The 24,471-nt window shown below is 37.4% G+C and overlaps 1 protein-coding gene across 3 annotated transcripts in view; it reads left to right on the top strand.

Annotated features, from left to right (window-relative positions):
* The window catches only part of INPP4B (inositol polyphosphate-4-phosphatase type II B), a 314,390-nt gene that overhangs the window by 223,747 nt on the left and 66,172 nt on the right, over positions 1-24,471 (top strand). For all 3 annotated transcript variants that reach the window (XM_060778904.2, XM_067468684.1, XM_060778903.2), the window contains 5 exons: positions 1,783-1,930; positions 7,944-8,074; positions 11,692-11,796; positions 13,235-13,343; positions 23,974-24,151. In XM_060778904.2, coding sequence (XP_060634887.2) covers positions 1,783-1,930; positions 7,944-8,074; positions 11,692-11,796; positions 13,235-13,343; positions 23,974-24,151 — 671 coding nt within the window. The remainder of the gene's footprint in view (positions 1-1,782; positions 1,931-7,943; positions 8,075-11,691; positions 11,797-13,234; positions 13,344-23,973; positions 24,152-24,471) is intronic.

Raw genomic sequence — 24,471 nt, 5'->3', positions numbered from 1 at the left:
TTAACAATGCAAATTCACAGCTGTCTGATTGCATCAGTCTCAGTATGCTTCCCAGAATTGATTGATTAAGGAGTGTGGTAAATTTGGTCATCCTACACATTAATTCAAGATTACCCTTGCTGCTTCTTGCAATATGTTGATGTGATGGCCTCTAGGCAGCAAAACCTTTCAGTATGAAAGCCTACTGGTTCTACCACCTGTTCATTATCTTTCAGAAGTCTATTACTGTTATATGTTATTATGAAATGTACCAGAAAACATGGGAAACTGAGGTGTTTATTTTCATTTAATGCAGATAAAATCTCTTGAGTCTCATCAGATCAGTTATGCAGAAACATAAAATATAGGAAGTACAATTAAATATATTTATTATTGTGTGCCTTCAAGTCATTTCCGACCTATGATGACCCTAATGTGAACTTGTCTTGTGGTTTTCTTGTCAAAGATCTGCAGCTAGACTGCTGACAGGGGTGGGTTGTTGGGAACATAAAATCCCCATTTTAAAGCAGTTCCATTGGCTGCCGATTTGCCTCCGGGCCCAATTTAAAGTGCAGGTTATTACCTACAAAGCCCTATATGACTATTCACATGGCTGCATCTCTCCCTATGAACCTAGCCGGACTTTAAGATTCGCTGGGGAGGCCCTCCTCTCAATCCCACTTCCCTCTCAAGCAAGGCTAGTGGGGACGAGGGAGAGGGCCTTCTTGATAGTGGCCCCCCAACGCTGGAATGCTCTCCCCAAGGAAATAAGACAGGCACCCACTCTGTTAGTTTTTAGGAAGGAGTTAAATACCTAGCTATTTAAGCAAGCCTTTCATAATGGCAAGGGTATTGTTTAACAATTGGACAGGATTTGAATGACCATGAGAATATTAATCATAACTGCTGGTTAGCTTGATAACAAAAATAGCTGGTTTAGACAGTGATTATCCTTAGACTGTTTTAGAAGCATTATAGTTTTTAACCTGTTATTTATTAATACTCATATTATTATGTCATTTTAATGGTATCAAGTAATAACTATTCTGTATATACTTCTTATTGTTATATTTTTTCTGTATTGATTGACTGTTGTAAACTGCCCTGAGTCCCTTCGGGAAGAGGGGATGGGGTATAAATTATTATTATTATTATTATTATTATTATTATTAAAGATCTGCTCAGAGGAGGTGTGCCACTGCCTTGCTCTGAGGCTTGCCCACGGTTACCTATTGGGTTTTCACGGCCAACAAGGGATTCAAACCCTGGTCCTCAGGCATAATTCAACACTCAAACCACTACACACGGTGGCTCATATTAGGGTCCTTAAAATAAATATTCAAGTGAATCCAGTGTACTCAGCTTTGTTATCACCTGGATTTGCAGTGGGAAAAGGATTTCCATTTTTAATATATGGTCATAATAGTATCAGCTGTTTGTTGAGTATTTGTTTCTCAGCTAAGTTTACTTTTATCTTAGGAATCTATGCCAGTAGTCCTGAGCTTTTAATCTTATTGAAACTGAAGTGATAAATCTAGCATTTACTGTACTAAGTAGAATTTAATTGTCTTCTATTTTGGAAGCACAACCTAAGGGGCTCTGCCTTTAATTTAGTGAAATACAAATAATAAATTAAAGGCTGGGTAAATTTATTTGGGGGCTTTAGCTTTTGGAACGGGAAAACAAAGAAAGAGGGAAATGGCTCACTCGATAATAGTTTGACCAATGAACCACTGAGATAGTTTGTGAACAACAATGCAGGCTTTAATTAAGCAATGCCATCATTCTTTTTCCCTTTTGCAGTGTTAAAAAACCCGATCTGTAAGTTGTATAGATTCCCCACATCTGACAACAAGTGGATGTGTGTACGAGAACAGATGTCTGAGAGCACTCTTTCTTTTCATATCCCCAAGGAACTCATCAGCCTGCACATAAAGGAGGATATGAGGAGGTAAGGGAAACTGTGACAAAATAAAAGTAAGGTCCAACACTGTTTCTATGACATGGATAATAGAAGTCAATTGACACCCCTGAATTTCCTGATAGAAATTCCAAGCTGCTGCTTTCTCAGGTCCCTTCTAAACTGCCATATAAAATCCAGATTATCTGCTTTGATCTGGATTGTATGGCAGTGTAGGCTCATGCAATCCAGTTCAAAGTAGATAATGTGGATTTTCTGCTCTGATAATCTGGATTATATGGCAATGTAAAAGAGGTCTGGATTGTATGGCAGTGTAGATGGTACCTCAGAGATGAGCTGGAAACCAGAAACCGAATCAGGAGTCTCTGGCTATTCAACTCTGCCATACAAACCAGTTTCGATTCTCAGATTATCAGCTTTGAACTGGATTATTTGGCAGTCTAGACCAATATAACCCAGTTTAAATCAGATAATCTGGAATCAAATACTGGATTATATGTCAGTGTATATCCAGCCACAGGGGTGTCAACAAGGTCATGTTGTTAAAAGGGATCGCCTTTTATATTCCTTGATTTTATTTATTTTGTGGTCATTTTTACAATTAAAAAAGCGTTTTATAGCCCTTGATTTGCTTTTATGCATTATATACACCAATGTCCTATCTTTCCTATAATGAATTCAAAATTGGCAAGTAGAGTGAAGTAGACTCCGGCACTACGGTCTGTAATTTCTCCACATTTTGCTAAGGTAACATTAGCAATCCTGATTGCAGTGAATGATTTTTAATATGCCAAACTAATAATTATTTGCACTCTTTTAGCTAAAGTACAAGTGTTGATGGCATGAAGAATAGAGAGGCATAACTCAGCTGTATCCTAGAACAGTCATCCACAGTTATTTATTAGTTGTAACCCTGCTAACTCCAAAGTAATTCTACTGGTTCATTGGGAATTACTTCCAAGCAGATATTCTTAAAATAACAGTTGTAGTTTGTTGGGTTTCATTGTTTCAATGGGTATTTGGATTGAATTGTCTGTTTCCTTTTCTACAAAAACCTTTTCACTCGAAAGACAAGAATGAATAGTAGAGGTTGTATTATTGTTTCCAAGTTATGGTGACCACTCAGGGTCCTCCTACTTTTCCATATAATCCAGAATATCTAGGCAGATAATCCACATCATTTGCTCTAAACTGGATTATTTGATACTACACTGCCATATAATCCAGTTCAAAGCAGATAATCTGGATTTTATGCAGATGTGAAGAAGGGACCTAAGATGACACTATCATGAGATTTTTGTGGCAATACTTTCAGAACTGGTTTGCCCTTGCTTTCTTCTAAAGCAGGCTTTTTCACACTAGAGAAAAAATCCACTTAAAATCTGGTTTCTGCCTCCTGGAGATTTCTGGGGTTTGTCGTTTAGGGAGGAGCCTTTAAAAGCCTCATTAAACTACAAACCCCAGAATTCTGCAAGTGGCAGAAATTGGATTTTAAGTGGATTTTTTTCTCTAGTGTGATGAAGCGGTAATGATTTGCTCAAGGTCACCCAGTGGGTTTCTGTGGCTGATCAGGGATTTGAATCCCAGGTGTGACATAGAAGTAAAGGTAAATGACAGACAGGGAGGGCACTATACCAAGGGATCCGGATACCAAGACCTTGGATATCCCACCTCTGCCTACATCATGAGGAGATGAGGTATTACAGGGTGAGTGAGTAATCAAACCTCACAAACTCAGTGTCTTGTAGTTCATGCTTGGAACACACTATCTCTATCTCTGTGGCACCTTTATTAACATGTGTTTGTTACAGGATACAATCTTTATATGTCTGTGTATATTTCTTCAATGTGTAATCCAAACCTGTAGTCAATATGTAGCTTCCAACTTCTTCTCACAGGTTACATCAGTGTAATCACAGACTGATTTCCAGCCATGTAACTTTAATCCTGTAACTTGACTCAAGACTTTAATGTATATGTTGAAACAAAGAAATGTTTATTTATGGATTTTTTTTTTGCACATGAGCTTTTTTGTTACAAAGTACTTCACTTCAGTTCCACTTGGATGTTATTGCAACTGTCTTCCACTCCTTTGAATTCATAAAATAGTTATTACATAACTTTCAAACAGCTAACTTGTTTCTCCTCAGTTAAGCCACTTTCTTCTCCTTCAAAATATATTTCTCCTCAGCCTCCTGGCTGGCTAGCTTATGCCTTTTAGTCACTCTCTTCCATCAATAGTTTGCCTAAAAACTTATTCCCAAAGGAATCTCTATCTCTCTGTTCTACCTAACTGATAATTTAAACTAATATTAACTTTTTTCTTTACTTCAATATAACAATGGAAGCTACAAACTTAAATACTGATCCTCTTCCCTCTAGCTCCTGGCTAGAGACTCCCTACTTGTTAAAATGTTCCCCTCTATTTTTATCTAGCTCCGCCCCTTTTCTTGCTAGCCACTCTAAAATGGATACATTTCTACTGCAAAGGCTACATATCCATGGTAACCCAATGGCCAATCAGATGTAACCAACTCCTGACTGCCTTTGCCATAATATCAACACTAACAAACATAGACAATAAAACTTTACTATAATTAGCTTTTCTGTTACACCAGGGTCCTTTCACACAGCCATATAACCCAGAATATAAAAGCAGATAACCCACAATATCTGCTTTGAACTGGTTTATCTGAGGGTCTTCCACGCGACCATATAATCCAGAATATCAAGGCAGATAATCCACATTATCTGCTTTGAACTGGATTATCTGAGTCCACACTGTCATATAATCCGGTTCAATATGGATTTTATATAGCTGTGTAAGGGGCCCCAGTCTCCTGAGTTATAGTCCAGCACTCAAACACTGAACCATGTTAGCTTCCATAGTAAAGGTACACTACCATTAAACATTGCTAAAGACACTGTAGTTACAATATATTGGTTATAACAGCTGATAACAAGGCCTTTCCATTTGTAATATATAATTTAATGAATTGCCTTCAGAAAACTACAAAGGAGAAGTCATGAACTTCTAAGTGTACATGGGTGACTTTTTTTTTAATTAAGATGAAAGAAAACTGCAAGCTTTTTTCCATATCAAAGTAACTTTGGAATGAAATGCTTGGTCCATTTAGAGCTAAATCCTCTGTTCTATTTATTCTCTTCCTTTATTCCATAACATCTTTTAATATTTGCTTATGAGACAAGAAATACTGTAGGCATATGTGCTCATCCTAGTCTGCTGGGATATGCCAACCAAGCTGTACGTAAAGCCAAAGATATAAATCTAGAGAAGTTAGCATAGGAGAGGCGTTTTAAGAAGATATTGAGCGCTGTCACCTTCCATCAGAAATATGTAAATGCTTCCCGGCAGAAGTTAATGAGAACAGCATGTAGTTGCATCTGTGTTGAAAGAAGGGTTTAGCTCTCATACAAAGAGGATTTTCACTGTTATATGCAGGATTTAACCACCTGCTCATGATTAAAGATTAACCTCTAAAATGGTTGCTTTCTGAAAAACTTACAAGTTTCACATTAAAACTATTACTTGAAAATTTCATATAAAACTTGTTCATGGGATTCAGTCTAAGACAGATGTGTGGTATTTTAGAATTTACACAGAGAACATAACATTACTTCTAGTACTAAGAAAATCATTATACAGTTTGTTCTGTAGCAACTGTCCATACACTTTATACCTTCTCTAGCAGAGCAAGGATTTGGACTGCACTGTTTAGACTTTGACATTCCCTAGCAACCAGTGTGTCACTTGAATTAGCATTCAAGAATAAAAGTCTCTCAAAGTTTCAGTATGCCCAAGGGCCCATCCAGACAGCCCTTTTAACACAGAGTTCCTGCAATTAAAAGGGGCCCTCCAGATGACATCCCAAAGAAACACCTGGAAAAACCCTGGTTTGTGGCAAATTAATTTGCTAGTGGGTTTATTCCACACCTTCTTGGATAAACCCACTACTTCCACTGTCTGGACTGCTCCCTCAAAAATTCAGAGCTTTTGAGGGGGCAGTCCAAACAGTAGTCGTCAGTTTTCTGAGCTAAATTAGCCTGTAAAACTGCGAGGATACCAACCCCCTCCTCTAAACCTCCCAAAACTCCTTTTGAAAGTGAAATAATGCACCTGGCCTTCCTAGCTCTCCTAGGGTGTAGAAATGATGCTCCAGGAGAGGGGGGACAAGAGTAATTTTCTCCACCCCCCCCCCCCCTTGGCACGTCATTTCAACACTCCAGGAGAACTCTGGCACCACTCTAATGGTTCTTTTACTTTTAAAGGGAGTTTGGGGAGGGGGAATTGAAAGAGCTGCTTATATATATATATATATATATATATATATATATATATATATATATTAGGCCTGGGTAACAACGCAAAAATTTGTTTCTAAAATTGATTTGTATTTGGGGGGTTTTTTGTTTCGATATTTAAAATAATTACAAAATTTTCCTTTTAAAAAGTTCAATATTTACAAAATTTCGTAAATGGTAAAAAATTAACGAATCGATTTCCGAAAGAATAACGAATCGATTCGTTAATGGCGGACGCGACCGCGAAATACGCTAAAAAACCTCCAAAAACTTCTGAAGCTTCCCTCTCCCTCTGTTCTTGACTGTTGGTGTGATATTATATTTTTTTTTCACTAATTAAACCATAAAACTGGCCCAGACATGCGGAACTAATAACGAAACGACCTCGGAACAATAACGAAACGAATACAATAACGAAATACGAAGCATTTACAAAACGTGTTTAAAAATTCGGGTTTTTTTTAATGATTGCTCCAGAATGGTTCGTTATCGTTTTGTAATTGGAAACATTAACGAATTATTAACGAATTACGAATTAACGAAACGAAACCACCCAGGCCTAATATATATATATATATATATATATATATATATATATATTTCATCTTTTGACGAGGGTGACAATACTTTGATGTGGCTTTTTAGGCTATGTTTTATGACATTTCATAAACCACCCTGGCACCATAAAGAAAATGGCTATAAAAATTGAAATATTTTAAATTAATGAATAAACTGGTAATTATTAGCAGGTTGGTGATTGTATACCCAACAGACACATTAAATAGTATCTTGCATCCCATGCAGAAATGTCTAGGCAAATACTGTTGTTGATTGTACTAACAGCTGCCAAGCAATCCCAAATAATCAATCTCTCTGTTTCTCTTCTCACACATTTCCTAAATGTCTTTTGATGTATGTTTTTCCTCTGTGATACGATGTATCTCTTCCGAAATGTGTCACTACTGATATTAATCGAAGTGACCAAGGTTATCTGCATAGCCATCTTGGCTCTATTGTTGAAAAAGATAAGTTACTGGCCCATTAAGTTATTTAGGAATGGGAGATGGATAAGTTCTTTCAGCAGCAATCTCACAATAGTCATAATTTGAGGATAGATTAGAATTAACAGTAGCCAATTCAAGAGCCATCTTTGTCCCCGATCTGGAAAGCTTTCACCAGCTCTTATAGACAAGGTTCAAGCAGGCGCACTACAGAGGGTTCTGTTTCATGTGTTATCAGGTGTGAAAAATACAATAGGACAAAAAGACTCTCTCTGTAGCCATCTTATATTCAGTACTGCGAAATGATGATAGTGTCAGCAGTAAAAAAAAATAAATCCATGTGCTCTTAGACAATACTGACAAATTCTTTTTCCATCATCTTGGCCTCCAAAGGCACAAAAAGGGAACCTTGTAATCTAGTGATGGATTTCCTTTTGAAATCTCAGTGGCTTGGTAGTTTTTTATGACACTGACATTTCCCTTTAACTGATGCAGATGCGAGAGTCAAGATTAACCAGGACATTTATACATTCTGATACGTTGTGTTATGGAAAGAAAAGAACCTTTTTCTTAGACTGATTTTTTAAAATGGGTAGAAGTATTATGTAGACTAATTAAAAAAGATTGTTAGAAGTTACTTAGCTGTAACACTGTTTCTTTTAGTGTTGCCGTTTTTATACAATTGGACTTACGCCATCATTGTTGTTGTTTTCCTTTAGGAATCAGGAACTTAAAGAACTTGGAGAACTTGCTCCACATTGGGACAATATGCGTAATAGTGTCATTACACACTGTGATCAGATGTTGACTTTCTATCAAAATATGCTTGCTGAACTTGGGAAACATACAGGTATGAAAAGGATTCTTGTTTAATAAGTGAAATAATGATTACTTGCATTTTCATTATGCCTACTAGTCTTCCATAGACCAGTTCAGCTGATGTCTAGGAGTAGACCTTGGACATTCACCCCTCACTGCCTTTTTCTGTTCCTCTTGTAATGCAAGAAGAAAAGGATGAGTGAAGTAGGTATTCTATAACTTAATTGCATGCAGGATCTCCTAGGTTCGAGGATTTACACTGAAATAAACAATGGCTCACTCACTCTTTTCTCCAAAATACAACACTCAAAAAACTATGTAGCCGTCACTTTTTGTCTCCTAAATGTCTATCCAAAGTCAATAAAAGCTGATAGTCTTATGACTCTATTGCAGAGGTTTTTTCGCAAAACTAAATGGGTGACATTGCTATGTATAACTCCAAAATTTTGTGACCTGATTTAGTTGTCTGAAAGTCCATTAATATCTGGAATTGGCATTTGTGTGGCCCTATCACCTTGCCAGTTCTCGTATTCATTTTCTGAAAAAGGGAAGTGTCTGCAGTTGCTGCCATCAGCTAATGTTTTTGTTAGAAGAGAAGGTGCGACATTCAAAGATGGCATTTCTGGATGTGTCTGGGAAATGCCCTTTCTTTCTTTTAGACTTAAGCAAAGTTTTTTTTTAATGTTTCAAATTATTCTAAGTGGCTAAATATTATATGGAGTTTGGAGGCATTGCCTTTGAGACTACAACTCCCAGAATCCTCCAACTCGCACAGACACTGCCATATGGCCCTAAAGTTAATTTCAGGAAGATCCCTTCTCATCTATTGCCATGCCAAGGCCACCAGTGTTTGCACAATGCTGCCTGTTTCTAATTGAGATAGCTGATGTCATAAAAATGTTCAATCCAGATTGAGAAGCAAATTCATATCACCCTGTGATATATTACAACTGGACACTTCACTCCATAAATACCATTTTCATTGTCTAAATTTACTGTAGTATCACAAAGTTGCACTTTGATATTTTTGACAATATTATTGTTTCAGAAAGTTACTCTTTTTAGACTTTCTGACATGAGAGAAGTCTCCCTGTAGGTTGGCAACACATCCGGGCATCCCCTGGGCAACATATTCATAGATGGCTGATTATCTCATACCAGAAGCGACTCCTTTTTAAAATGCTTACCCAGAAATCAGACTAGTTCAGAAACAAACAGAAAATTCCTGTTCTTAAATAATGGAAATATTACCTCTTCCTATGCCAAATAGCTGGGGAGCTTATTTGACAGCAAGGCTGTCATCACGTTGCAGCTGCAAATTCATGCCTTTAAGAGAGTAATAACTCAAAACACTATTTTCTGTTTATAATTTTCTATATACTTTTTCTTTAAAAAATTCATAAAATTCTTCCCCTTCCTCTTGAGTCATATCTGTGGCTGTGTGCACTTATTCAACCCAAAATGTGACTACCAGTATCAGAATAAGTTGCCACTTCTGAACTGGTGCGTGATAATTACATATTTCATCATAAATGTTTCACATATGTAATTTGCTTATTTCCACTACTCCTATTTTTACATATTTAGTGGAAGGTTTATGCATATTTATTTCATGTGTGTACATGTACACTTTATTCCCCATCCTTCCTTTGAGTAGCTGACAGTTGCAGTCAGAGAGTCCTCAAGTGGCTTCAGGTCCATGTATTTCTATCCAGAGTGAGATGTATTTGGCTTAAGAATTACCTTATTTTGAAGTTGCCTCATGTGTGATGTAACAAAACTGCAGGTATTCAGTACCAGAAATTATATTTGACCTGACTGAACATGTAGGTCACAAAGTAATTTACATTCCTTTTCTTGATGGGTTTAAAAGCTTAGATTAAGGCTTGTGCCACTGAAGCTGATCATTACAAATTTCAAATTGTTTTCCACAGATTTACTGGACGAATCATTACATTTGTTTTGTTTACTGAATTTTATCCCCTTGGGTTTTTTTAATACACACAACACATATTCAGATATTCAGCTTCATTGCTGACACAGCTGTAACAGACCGATCCTATAGCAAGATGCATAAAATTGGTACAACCACGTATGGACCATTATTCCTCCCAAGATCCCATGTGATCTTGGAAGCTAAGTAGAGTCACTTCTGGTCAGTACTTGGATAAGAAACGGCCAATGGATTTGAGATACTGTAATATGTATTGCAGAAGAAGGAACTGGCAAAATCACCTCTGAGCACTCCTTGCTTAAGAAGACCCTATCAAATTAATGCAAGTCTCAAAAACAAAAGATATCCATTAAGCAACCATCTCCAGTTTTAACCCATTACATTGGTTTGAAACAGTGGTTCCCAACCTGTGGTCTGTGGACCACCAGTGGTCCACAAGAACTAAAATGTGGTCCACGGCCTCACCGTTACTACACCATTGCAATGAGAGCAACCGGTCTAGCAAAACCCTCTTATAGTCCCAAGACTTATTAAATATGATTTTCTGTGGGTGAGCAGATGGCGACTACAGGGTGGCATATGTTCTGTATCAGAAAATAAAGCTGATGTAGTCTAGCCAATGCAGTTTTCTGAATCAGCACCACAAATAATGAAACCAAATCTAAAATTGACCAAAAACTGATACATTATTCTTTTGATATTAATGTTGGAGAGTGGTCCCTGGTCAAATGGTCCCTGGTCAAAAAAAGTTTGCGAATCACTGTTTCAAAATGGTTTCCTGCAGTAAGTTGGAATTTGTTGTAGGGAAAAGTCTTTGCTTATACCAAACTCATAAGGTGCCTTTCTCATAAAATTATTTTTAAATTTAAGGCTCTGTAGTGGTCTTGATGGTCTGTAATGATTTTGGTGGCCCGCAGACCTGCTTTTCTCTTCTCTTCTCTTCTGCTCCCCCCCCCCCCCCACTCTGCTTTTCAGGAAACAGGTAGGCAAGCAACACTAGGTGCAGGGCTAGCCAAAGGCTTTGGTGCTGAGGGGCCAAGTGAGTGGCAAAGCCCTTCGCCAATGTCAGATTGGTGCGGCGGAGCTGGTGTGCTGCCCCTCTGCTGGGCTTCTTGCTGCCCCAGCAGCAGTTGTTACAACCGCCTCCTCCTTTGATGCTTCCCTCCCTTCCTTGCACCTAAGGCTCTTCAATGATTTGAGTCCAAAAGCCAATTTGCATGGCTGCAGTACTAACTCAGCCAAATGAAATGCTCTAGATGTGAGGGAACAAAGCTGCAATGGGGTCAGCCATGCAATATGGTAAGCTTTGCATCTTCCCACACTACCTAAATTGTGCACCGACTCCACTGAGGATTCTAGTCTCATGGAGACTGGTGAATACATTTCTGTTTTAAGTGGTTTGGTGAACAGAATTACACATGCAAAATTACATTATGAAAGGCTAAAAAGCAAGTTTTGAACTGAAAAGGGGGTTGTGATTATTATGCGGTGAAATGCAGTAAGAAGAAATTATTACCTGCTTTTAGGGTACATACTGAGAGAGTCAGCAAGCCACTGTTTTCTTAATTCACAGTAACACAAAAATACGAGTAAATTAAAGTACTGGCAATGTGGTGATATTATTCTGCCATCTTAACTAAGAAAAAAATCATTTTAAATGTTTTCAGGTAATTATTTTTTAAACTGTTTTCCAGGTTCTTCCTTCAAATCAAGTTGTAGTAAAGGAGAAAAAACTCTAGAATTTGTCCCAATCAATCTGCATCTGCAAAGAATGTATGTGCATAGTCCTCGATTAAAAGGTAATCTGATTAGGAATTTGATTCAAGTTATGTTGCGAAACCTTTTTTGCTTCCTGATTGCCATGTGACTGTTTTGCTTTCAAAATGTTAAGAACTAGAATTGGTGTCCAAAAGGGGTGTGTCAATGTAGAGATGGAAAGAAAAAAGGAGGTGTGCAATAGAATAAGATGGGAAGGAGAATGTACTGAATTGTCAATAATATCATGTTAGTAAAGAACTCTTGTTGTTTTTTTACTGCCAACAAAGCAAGAGTAAAATAAGTCAGTTAAATTAGAGAAGGCATTACTTTTTGCTTTTTGCTTTATATCAGCTAAGAAGACTATTGAAATAAAGTTACAATTTCCAATTAGTTCACACCTTAGAGCAGTGGTTCTCAACCTGTGGGTCCCCAGATGTTTTGGCCTTCAACTCCCAGAAATCCTAACAGCTGGTAAACTAACTGGGATTTCTGAGAGTTGTAGGCCAAAACACCTGGGGAGAACCACTCCCTTAGAGCAAGGGTGTCAAACTCACTTTCACAAAGAGCCACCTCACATTTTCGTTGCCTTCAAAGAGGCGTTTGTAATTGTAAGATTTTATAAATGTCACTATGGTGCTCTGGCATTGAAAGCCTCACAGGCCACATAGAATGAAGTGATGGGTCAGATTCAGCCTCAAGTCTTGCATTTGCGACATGTGCCTTAGAGTCCATACTTGACAGTTGATAGATCAGAACACTTTTCCATGAGGGATGTTTTTTCTGTTTGTTGGATGTACATATTCCGGATCAGTCATGGGATGGTTTTTACCTTAGCACCAGCCCCAGTGTGGAGATGGGGACAAGTCTTGTCAGTGCAGTGGTGCTGAACTTGGTTCAGTGTCATCAGATGGCCATTCTCCTATTCTCATTGTAGTGGTGGCTGAAATACCAGAATGAAATGGAGAGGAAAAGGAAGAATCCTCTCCCTTCTCTTAACTGTTTTTGCACCCCAATGAGCATCACTCCAGGTGATGACTGACAGCCATTAACCACATCTCACCAGGAGGTCACCACTACAATGAGAACAGAAAAGGAATAGTAAGTACCGTTCCATGCTATCATATGTCCCCATGCCACCTGGGGAATGTGGCATGACCATCTTGGACACAGTCCAACTGTTTACATGGGCTCGAAGTCAAAGGTTGCTCTAGATTCTTGGGGAAAATTTGCAGTAGCCAATGACTTTTATAAACACAGTTCAAGTTCGTGTTAACCCAAAGCAGCTCTGAGCATTGTATCATCACCATGGAGCTGATTCCACCCTTTGGGAATAAAGACTTGTGTAGATGTGCCTCTAGTTTAGCATTTTGAATTTGGTGACATGTGTTTCCAATAAGGAGCACTGGTATTCATCAACAGTGTTTCCTTAAATCTTCACATAGGTGCTCAAATATCAATATTTGCCTATTCCTATTTCAGATGTTCTTTATGATGTCATCACAGTAGGAGCCCCCGCAGCACATTTTCAGGGATTTAAAAATGGTGGTCTTCAAAAACTATTGAACAAATTTGAAGCAGAGAGACGGAAGTAAGTTTTTCTCAGTAATTCACTATGAAAGTAAGCATATCTCAGTACTCCCTGTTATTTAACAATATCTTATATAAAGAATGTTGACTTGGATGCAATAATATTAGCAGCATGTGTACTTAGATAAACATTTTCAATAAATACACAAGGTATGCAAGTGATATCTTGCATGGATAATGTGTTAAGTCAATTGTTATATGTTGTATGGAACCACTGCTGTTTCTACTGTTTTTACTGTTTGTGAACCGCCGTGAGTCGCCTTCGGGCTTGAGATACAGCGGTATATAAGCAAAGTAAATAAATAAATAATAAATAATATCTACTGCTAAGTATCAATGGAATCACCGGAACACAGATTACATCATTATATCCATTGGGCCACAGAAAAGGGTTGGATGAGAACTTGGAAGATCCAGGCTCAAGTCTTCACTGAGCAATTAAATTCACCGAGCGATCCTGAACCCGTCACTCATCCCTCTCAGCCTAATTTCCAGAGCTATTTGGTGGAGAAGAACATTGTGTATGGTCAAGAAAGGCCATAAATATAAAAGCAGCAATAGAAAAATGAGTAACAATTAAGGATTTAATGTAAAATGTCAACATATAGTTGTACACTTGGATGCAACTATGTCAGTGATGGAACTATATCAAGCATTTTTAATTGAAAATATTTCACATGCAGGAAAGCATAAATGCATCCTGTATAGCACTGCTGTAATGATTTGAATATGCTGATCGATCAAATGACTATGTGAGAAGGGCATCTTGAAACTCAGTATACAAGATATTTCTCACTTTTACAGCAGAAGCTTATGCTCTTCTTGCAAAGAAGCTTATGTAAATAACTGTGCACATAATTTTCATCATTTGATTAAGTTCAAATGGGAGTTCATGTAGGGTTAGATTTTATGAACTGGTCTGTGAAGTAATTAGGATTCAAACTCTCAATGGCCATTACTGTCGCAATCCACATAAGAAATCTTGGATAAGAAATGTTTGTTCATCTACCATTGAACTAAGGTCTTTCAACCAATACGTGAACTGAAACTCCCTTAGAAATTTGCAGTGCACAGATTTGCCCTAAGCTGACCATTGGAACTTTCCATTTTTTAAAGTATACAAAACTGCATAATTGCAAGGAAGGTGCAAAACAGAAATACATATATCAGGAAATATAAATTGTTTCAATTAATCAAATTAGCAAATTTTTGTGTAAAAATTGGATATTTGGCCAAAATACATCCTGTATAGCACTGCTGTAATGATTTGAATATGCTGATCAAAATACAAAAGACTATGTGAGAAGGGCACAGTTGATGATACCATATTGTTTTTGTTGAGTCAATACCTTTTCCCAGTTTTTTGTTGTAAAATTGGGTGCCTTGATTTATATTCAGGTCACCTTATACTCAAGTATTTATTGTAATTAGCTTCTGTTACCAAGTGGCGGTTGCTGATGGTGTAATGAGAACATTGTCATCCATCTATTGGTCTATGTAAAGTTTTTATTAGGATATATTTTCTTCCACATGACTTTGGTCATCGCCAAGTTTCTCTCTGAGGTAGCCAGCATAAGGACTTCCTGTATTACACTCTGGCTGAAACTTTCCCTGTATTTATTCACTCTCATTCATATGCACCTTGTATAGCGCATTGTCCTGCATTTTAATCTGTTTACCAGTTTATTAATCTGTCTGCACTATGTGCACCTTTTACTGGTGAGCTACTTGAATCTTTGGGTGGTAATAAAGTTTTGATCGATTGAGTTAGATAACAGTAGTATGTTTGTTTTGCCATATCAACAAAATTGCACTGGTGATTCAGTAGGGGTCCATTACAAGATCTGAATTGAGTTTATTTTCTAAGTATGGATCCTAACAAAATATTTGTGGTTACTGTATATTATAATAGAATGAGTGCTGATGATCTTGGCTTTTAGAAAAAAAATTAAAATCATGGTTCTGGGACCAAGCCTTCAGACAGTAGATTATGTAGCATTTTAGAGGGACATTGACTGGAACGGCAATTCGACTGATGAGACTGTTTTATTGTTTTAATGCTTGTTGATGTATTGTTTTAATTGTGATTTATATTTAATTGTGGTTTTACTATTGTAATTATTTGTATTGGCATCGTATTGGTGCCCAACGTAAGGCATTGAATCTTGCCATTATTTATGTGTGAACCGCTTTCTCACCAGGGGTGAGAAAGGCACTACATAAATACTGTAAATAAATAAATAAATACTGTTGAAATTACTTATTTTCAAACTTAATCTTAGAGAGACATTACCAAATAGCCATTTAAGCTCAAATGTGTAATGGATAAGAATTCAGAAAACTGCAGGGGATTCATTAACCCAATATCTGTTGACAAAATATAAAAGAATTAGAATTTCAGACACTGAGGAAGTTCTAATGTGTGTAGTCTCATGAACCTGCTTAATGGCACGTACAATCATATACATCTTCAGCCCCCTTGTTTCCTTTATGTCTTTCCCACTGATAAACTGATGTGAGGAAAACTTAGCAAAACCAATGGATTTTTTAAAAAAAAGTTTCATTACTTCTTTCCTCTTCACAAAATTTTCTTCAGAAATAGAGAAGAATAATCTTAACATAGTCATTCTCATGTTAATAGTCTTCCTGAATCGTAGAATGAAACAGAATAATTTCTAAGGCTCTAAATTAAGAAAATTATCTCATCATGGCAGTGATTACTTATTTTTACATGTACACATTTATTGAGCAGCTGAAAGATGCTTTGAGGCCATTTAGCATTTTCCAGAGCCACGTTTTACACTGAGAACTCCTCCCTGAAATCTGGCTAGGAAAAAACAATGTTGCTCTATCAGACAGAATGTAATGTGACTAGTTTAAAAATGGCAGCTGTTCAGTATAAGAAATTTGAAAAAGGAGAGGAGATTACCATCCCAGGTAGTCTGTGGATGAATGAGGAGTAGATCTCTCAAAGAGTTTAGATAAGTACTCTCGTAACAGATGTTCTTTTAAAATATTAAATAAACACAGATGTTATACAGTGAGAAAAACACAATGACAGCAATTGATACTTTGCATCTTTTTTGCCTCTTTTGTGAGTGCCCAGGCATTGCTATGTCTGCAGTTCTCCCTAGAGCAGCGTTTCTCAACCTGGGGGTTGGGACCCCTGGGGGTGGGTTGTGGGGGGATGTCACCAAAGACCATCAGAAAACATACGGAGGTTCTGTGTGGGAAGTTTGTCCAAAGGCATTGAATAGTTCCCTATATGTAAAGCTGCCTTGAGTCCCCTTTGGGGTAGAGAAAAGTGGGATATAAACAGGGTAAATAACTAAATAAACAAGTTTGGTTCAATTCTATCGTTGGTGAGATTCAGAATGCTCTTTGATTGTAGGTGAACTATAAATCCCACCAACTACAACTCCTAAATGTCAAGTCTATTTTCCCCAAACTCCACCATTGTTCACATTTGGGCATACTGAGTATCTGTGCCAAGTTTGGTCCAGATCCATCATTGCTTGAGTCCACAGTGTTCTCTGGATATAGGTGAACTACAACTCCAAAACTCAAGGTCAGTGCCCACCAAACCCTTCAGTATTTTCTGTTGGTTATGGGGGTTCTGTGTGCCAAATTTGATGCAATTCCATCATTGGTGAAGTTCAGAGTGCTCTTTGAGTGTAGGTGAGCAATAAATCCCAGCAACTACAACTCCCAAATGACAAAATCAACCCCCAACCCCACCCAAAACATTATTCAAATTTGGGCATATCCGGTATTTGTGCCAAATTTGGTCCAGTTTATGAAAATACATCATGCATATCAGATGTTTACATTACGATTCATAACAGTAGCAAAATTACAGTTATAGAGTAGCAATGAAAACAATGTTATGTTTGGGGGCTACCACAAAGTGAGAAACTGTATTAAGAGGTTGCAGCATTAGGAAGGTCGACATCACTGCCCTAGAGGAATGGTATGATTCTGTATGTATATATGTTCTAAAAAATAGCCTAAAAATACCAAAGAGTCTAATAATCTCCTTTTTAAACATCTTAAAATTCCAATACTTGAGAAGGTGTGAGTGGATTGCGGATGTTAACTCAACACATCCAGTCTAACTACCATCATGATGTGGGCACTAAGGTGACAACAAGTTGATAAAGGTGACTCCAGATGGACTTCCTTGGTCTAAGAGCTAGGTTCGGGGAACCACACCTGTTTCATCTGGTGCATCGACCGCTACATTGTGGAGTACTGCTCTTTGGCACCTGTTCTGCCATTGAACTGTTTCTACAGTTTGTTTTAATAAGTAGATGGAGGCTGGTGGTTAACTAGTGGGCATTCCGAAATCAGTATACTCTTGTCTAGCCACAGACGGATAATTAGGTAAGATGCTCTGGGAATGGTCAGAGGGGATGTTCAGACCAATTCATGGGTTGGCACAAAAGCAATGAGCAGGCATAATGTGCCTCAGGTTCACAACCTTCCTTTTCCCCTCTGGGTTTCTCTGAACTTTAAAGGAACTACCATTAGTAGTAAATCATATCCCCAAAATACATTGGCTCCTTCAAAAGAGTCATCCCTCCCACTATTACTGACATCAGAAGCAAACAGTTGTTTTTGGTCTCTGTGACTCAAGCAAATAGATATTGTACAGGTGCAGATGACCCAATTTTCTGAGTTCAAATATAACCATGAAGAATAATAGTTATAGGTAAGCAACTTGCCCTCGCAAACGTTTCACATGAATCAGCTAACTCATATTGAACTGAAGGCAGGAGGGTGGGTTATGCTGCCAAAGGCCAAATGCAATGGGGAGGGACTAACCACAGGAATCTTCCTAAAGCCGCACCCCACTACAGACTGGTGTCAATGCCAGTCTTGGAGAATCCTGGCCTTTTCAATGGGGGATTCAAAGGCTCCCCTCCGGCCATATCGTTGGCCCTTCTTTCCAGAAGTGAGTGATTCTCATAGTATATAAATTTGGTTATCCTAAATTGTAGTGTCATAATTCAATTTCTTAAATGCCTGTTTCAGCCATACCATCTGACTCATCAAAAGAGACTTTTTAATCTGCTGTGTATAAAACATTTTGCAAACAGGCCATAGTGCCAGTACTGTACTAATATGGCAAATCGTTAAAGCAAACTGATTTATTTCTCTTAAACATTAAGAAATGCAATTCCTAAGTTAGTTTGTAAAAATGTGTTAAAACCATTCACCTAGTTGTTGGAGATTAATTTAAGAAAGTAATAATAAAATATCAATAAAATAAAGAATTTAAATTTGTAGGTCAATGAATTAATATTAGCAAATTATTTCCAGGCTCTTCAGAAACTTTGCATAATCACTGAAGTTTCCCACATTTCAAAAAAGAGGCACCTGAAATATACAGCTCATTCTCTGCCATTTTGTTCCTTTAAAAAACATGCATAGAGTATCTGCAATAAAAAATAACATGGCAGGTATGAATCAAATTGATTTATATTGTCCTGAGGTTTTGTTGACAGTAGCCTTCAAAATGTACACAAAGAACACACACTAAAATTGTCCAAGCTTGGTCTTAATTTGTTCCACACTGCAAGTACTGTATATAGAATGTTCCATCTTGTAAATTAAAATATTCTTATTTTCAGCTGAAGTGGATGAAAGCCTAGATTATTATTATTTTTAAGACTAGAGTGTAGAGCAACATGTATTTGATGGGCTGTAAGTTAAATTGATGCAGCGTTCCAGTGCTTAAAATGTCCATAAATCATTCTCAGAATACACCAAAGACTTGCATTCTCATTCAAAAGCTAATCAGAGGAGATGTGTTAAAGCAAAAATACACAGGCTTGTCATTATGAGGCTTTAAATGCCCCATTACAAATTCTCAAGGAAACCAAAACCATTCCCGAAGGCATATTACAAAAATAAAGGACAAAGCCAATAGACATAATGTTCAGCATTGAACTTGGGTTCAGGTTCCCTTTCTCTTGTGCCTTAGGAAAGTCACTTGCTGGCAATCTGTTAAATTGGTGATAAATTATTATTTTATAAGTCATAAATTATTATTTTATATCAAAGTTTTCATTCCACAGTAACAAAAATACTATTATCAACATCATTAATTATTCAATGTCTTCATTAAAATATTGATTTAAAATAATATCATTTTACAGTGGATAATTTTGTTATTTTAATAGTAATATAAAATAAAAATACTTTAATTGTTGCTGCGAGATATAATCTGCTCAGTGGTTTAATGAACTGATCCAATTAAACTTTTGATCACTTAATTTCTGAAGGGTTTTGATCAGCAAAGGCAAATTTTTGCCAATGGGACTTGAAAGCATTCTTGTTGATTATTTTCAAATTAATGTTAGTTTTGATTTGTTACTGTAACGTATTGCAGGGTTTGTTTTTGACTTGTTACAGAAAGAAGAAAATGAATCAAAACATCACAAGAGAGTTTCCTTCTTGTAGTGGTCATGTCCAGACTTAAATTTCTAGCTGACCAAAATGTAATTTAGCTTATTCAAGTGAGCATTAGGCAATTGAAAGGCAGTAGGAAGAGTGAAACACTGCATTACATTAAATCAAGGATCGTACTGGTCAGAGTTCTTGGGGGTCTCTTACTCACACGGCCATCATATGTCAAAGTTGAATTGATGACAAATAACAACAGAGCATTGGGACCATTCATTCTCTTTTCTTCTTACCTTTGGAGGTAATTTAACTTCTTTGCTGGTAAATGGAAAATAATTCACATTTTCTCATTTTGGATATAACAAGAATTATAGCTTATATTAGTGAGGAACTACCATTGTTGGCATGGCTAACGAAGAAGAATATAGGTCTATAATTGTATAGTGTAAAAGGACCAATGACAACTGGTGATTGATGTTCTTAAAGGCCCGTGTTCCAAAGCTGTTTCTTCACCATATCACATACTATGTGTCATGCATTTATGTGGGATAGAGAGATAGAAGAGTATTAATGTATTATATGGTATGTAAAACTGGTTGTTTCATGACTTTGGACCTATCCAGACAGACGCATATACTGGGAGCTCTCTTGGTTTTTACCGATGCCTCTGGGAAAAATGCATTAATTCAGAACAAACCAAGTTTTTCTTGGTTTATTCCAAATTAATTAGATACCCCATTAGAGCCAGGCCTTCCTGAAAGGCCAGAATCTAATGGAGTATTGGGCCTGTGGGGACTCACTTCTGGGTAGCCCTGGGACTAACTGAGAGTGAATCCCCATAGCCATATTGCTTCTTTGGGCTTTCAAAAGCCAGAGGAACAGGATAGCACCCACCCCCTTCCCCCAACCCCCCATTTACCCCTAAAAGTTAAGTAAAATGTACCTGGCTGTCATAACTTCCCTCCTCATGGCCTCCTGGTGTGGGGAAATAACATGTCAGAAGACCGGGGGGGGGGGGGGAGAGTTATGGTGGCCAGGTATGTTTTTACTTAACTTTTAGGGTGAAATTCAGGGGGCTCTGAGGTGGCTGCATGCCATTCCAATTTTAATTGGGATGGCATATAGCTGCTCCCTCTCACCCCTGGGAAAGTCCAGGTTGGGGGGGGGGCAGTGGGGACTGAAATTCGCAACAAAGCAGGTTTTATAAACCTGTTTTGGTGCAGACTTTAGTTCTCTCTGGAAGCACCCTTGGTTTTCTGTATAAAGCTCCTCTCAACTCCCAATTCTACAGTATGAAAATACCAAGAACGATTATAAGAAACTTCACCCAATGTCAAGTGATAACTATTTTAACTGATTTACACAGGTCACTCACTAGTGGAATTTACTTCTTAGAATTACAGAATCATATAGTTGAAAGAAACTGCAAGGGCCATTTAGTCCAGCCCTGGCTGGCCATAACATATTAGGAAATCTATACAAGGAAGATTACTCAATATAACAATACATGACTTACTCAAATTGTATTGTGAAGTATGTAGTGTGGAATTTGAACGTTTTGACTTAAACACATTAAATTTAAAATACCCTAGTAAGCAAAACAGTTATTTAAAATTGTGCACGTTTGAGATAAATGGCAGTACTGACATTCTAAAATCCAAAAGGGAGAAAAACTATTTTACCCAGAGGACATAATTATAGACTCTCTGAATATAGTATACTTTAGTCATATGCTGCATATATCAAGAGGATTTTTAAACAATATGAATAAGATTATGTTCAGGAGCTATCACATTATCCTTGCTTTTTCCTGTTATAAATAACTGAGCATTGAACTATTATATTGGTACTCACTCCAGTGAAAACCTTGTCTGTCAGCTTTATTCACAAACCTATTCTTCAATTATTCATTTCTTATATATGTGAAGATTAGCAGCTTAAACTCTTGTTTTCAAAAGTGAGACTAGAAATGCCTTTCACAATGACCTTGAGCACACAAGCCTTGTATCAAACTTCATTGTGTGTGTGTGTGTGTGTGTGTGTGTGTGTGATAATAAGTAAGAGATGATATATTTAAAATACAGGCTTTCAGAACACGTGAATTGCTTTCATGATAACATTAATTGTGCTTTTTAATGCTAAATATTTTCTGGTATGCGGTATCAACAAAGAAGCTTGTAGGCTTAAATGTGAGGGCTACCAGCTTGTAGTGACTGACAGCTCACATATGCTATCAAAATATAGTTGGCCATCACCTTTCGCAGGGGTTAGGGGCACAGAATCCCCATACCACCAGCAGCACCGTCACTTCATCTGTCCCACCAGCCCCTCTTCTTCTCTTCCCTGTTTATTCCTGTTTCCTCGTATAGCAGACTTTTCAATGATTAGTGATTTAACAAGGGAGAATTCAATGAGTTCTGAATGGCAACTACATCAGCATGAGCATCATAGCAGCATTGTATAGATACAGCTGGGTGATGATTAATGCATATATGATTTAAGTGTATGAGAACCAGCCTGGTTGGACTAACATTTCAAAAAATGAGGGTTGGAATATACTGTATGCTATGAAAACCCATTGGGTCATCTTTCTCAAGTCACATTCTTTTTGCAGACCACACACAAATTAGGAATGGAAAAATAAAGCCACACCTTTATTTCATTACAGCTCAATGCGAGGGTTGATTTGAACATGTGTCATCCAGACATCGACCAACCCACCACTGAGCCAATGATCAGTAAAAATTATCTTTAGTAGTAGTACGTTTCATTGATTACCCCAGTGGTCCTCAGACATTTTAAGCAGAGGGCCAGTTCATGGACCCTCAGACAGTTGGGGGCCCGGACTATAGTTTGAAAAAAACACAAACAAATTCATATGCACATTGAACAAAAAACCATGAAAGAACAATACAATATTTTAAAGGAAGAACAATTTTAACCAACATAAATGTACCAGTATTTTAATGGGAAGCATGAGCCTGCTTTTGGCTGATGATAGTTGAGTTATTTAGGTTCATTGTTATGGTGTACCTTCGTTTCAGACTTAGGGCTACCCTCAGTTAATGTTTAGAGTGAGTGCCGTATCACATCTGGCCCACGGGCCTTAGTTTGAAGACCCTTGGAGTAGCCCATTGGCCATATCAAAAACATTTGACAAACATATACCCATACACATACACATACAACCCACAGTACAACGTAAGTTAAAATAAACAAGCTGTTAGCAAGGTCCTGATCCAGATCAAATATCTGCATCACCTCTACAGTTTACCCCCAATCGACTCTAAATATGCAGTTCTTAGTTGTGTTGTTTTAAATAAAAAAGGGCTGTTTAAATGTTATTTTAGCATTCTGACCAGCCAATAAAAAGGTAGTTTAAATATATGGATCCCAGTATGTTTTTTGCCGATAAAATGAAGTTCTAATATATGGATCCCAGTGTGTTTTTTGTATAATATATGGCTCAAGGTATTGATTTCTCTCTTTCTTGTACAAGTCACAACTAAACAGTACATGTGTGATATCTTCTACCTCTGACGCTCCACAGATACAAAATTGTCCATTATATGGAACTTGGTTAAACCTTCCATGTATCCAGCTGTTCAAATCTAGTTCTGGTAAATACTCTCCTTACAGCTAAATGTGAGACTTGACTTGAGTCTGTGCCTTCCAAACATTGACCAACTCGCCATTGAGCCAGTGATCAGAAACAATTGTCTTTAGTGCATTAATCAGAATGTTAACAAATGTGATTAGGCAGATATAAGAAGGCAAAGGACAATAGTGGGATAGAGAGGTGGAGAGGAAATTTATTTATGCCACTCATGGCCACATAAACATCTGTTTTCTTCAACACAGCAATAAAATGATGTCTAAGTGTTTTGTTTGTTTTGTTGTAATAGTAAAACCTACAGTAGTCCATTCAAAAAGCTTCAGGGGGTAATTAGATTCACCGGTGCTGCCTGGAGTGTTCATCAAAGGAAAGGTTACCATCTCTTACCATTTCGGCAAGGTCTATTTTCCAGCCTTTAGCAAGTTGGATTTTGAAATGATGAACATAAATGTGTTATACTGAACTTTAGAATACCTTTTCATATTAATTACAGTGCCAGCGAGAGTCCTTGCATACAGATAATGATTCGCCTTCTAGCCCTTAAACTTGGTTAACATTTGTCTTTATAAAAATATATTCCTTTGTCTCTGCATTTCCCATTCTGCAGTACTGGATACCAATGTATTTACTATTCACCTGAAAACACAGCTAAGGCAAAAGAAGTTCTCAGTAACATCAATCATCTCCAGCCTCTCATATCAAGCCACACAGACCTGCTGCTTAATTCTGCAAGGCAGCACTTGCCAGACAGCTTGAAGAATTCGTTAAAGATGCTTTCAGAAACGGTAAGATTCAAAAATGGTCCCTGCAGTGGCAGCTAGAACTACCAGATCCCCAGCTGCTCCTGCACTCAGCATAAATTACATTTCCTTTGTATGAGGAAATGTTAAATTATTCTGGAGGCTACAAGCTTCAGGATACTGCCACAGGAAAATGACACTGCCTTTCTAATACAATTTTAGGTAGGTGTTGTGATGTGCAAACCTACAACACTTCACTAATGACAGCTATCAACTAAATGCAGGCTTCTTCTGGTCTTCTTTGGAAGATTTTCAGATATTTGTGTAGGTTTTAAACATGGAGAGTAGAACATTTAAGTCAACAT

The sequence above is a fragment of the Anolis sagrei genome, chromosome 5, assembly GCF_037176765.1.
Source record: "Anolis sagrei isolate rAnoSag1 chromosome 5, rAnoSag1.mat, whole genome shotgun sequence".
Taxonomy (NCBI): Eukaryota; Metazoa; Chordata; class Lepidosauria; order Squamata; family Dactyloidae; genus Anolis; species Anolis sagrei.
Note: the sequence above shows the minus strand (reverse complement) of the source record. Positions and strands in the feature narration are given on the sequence as shown.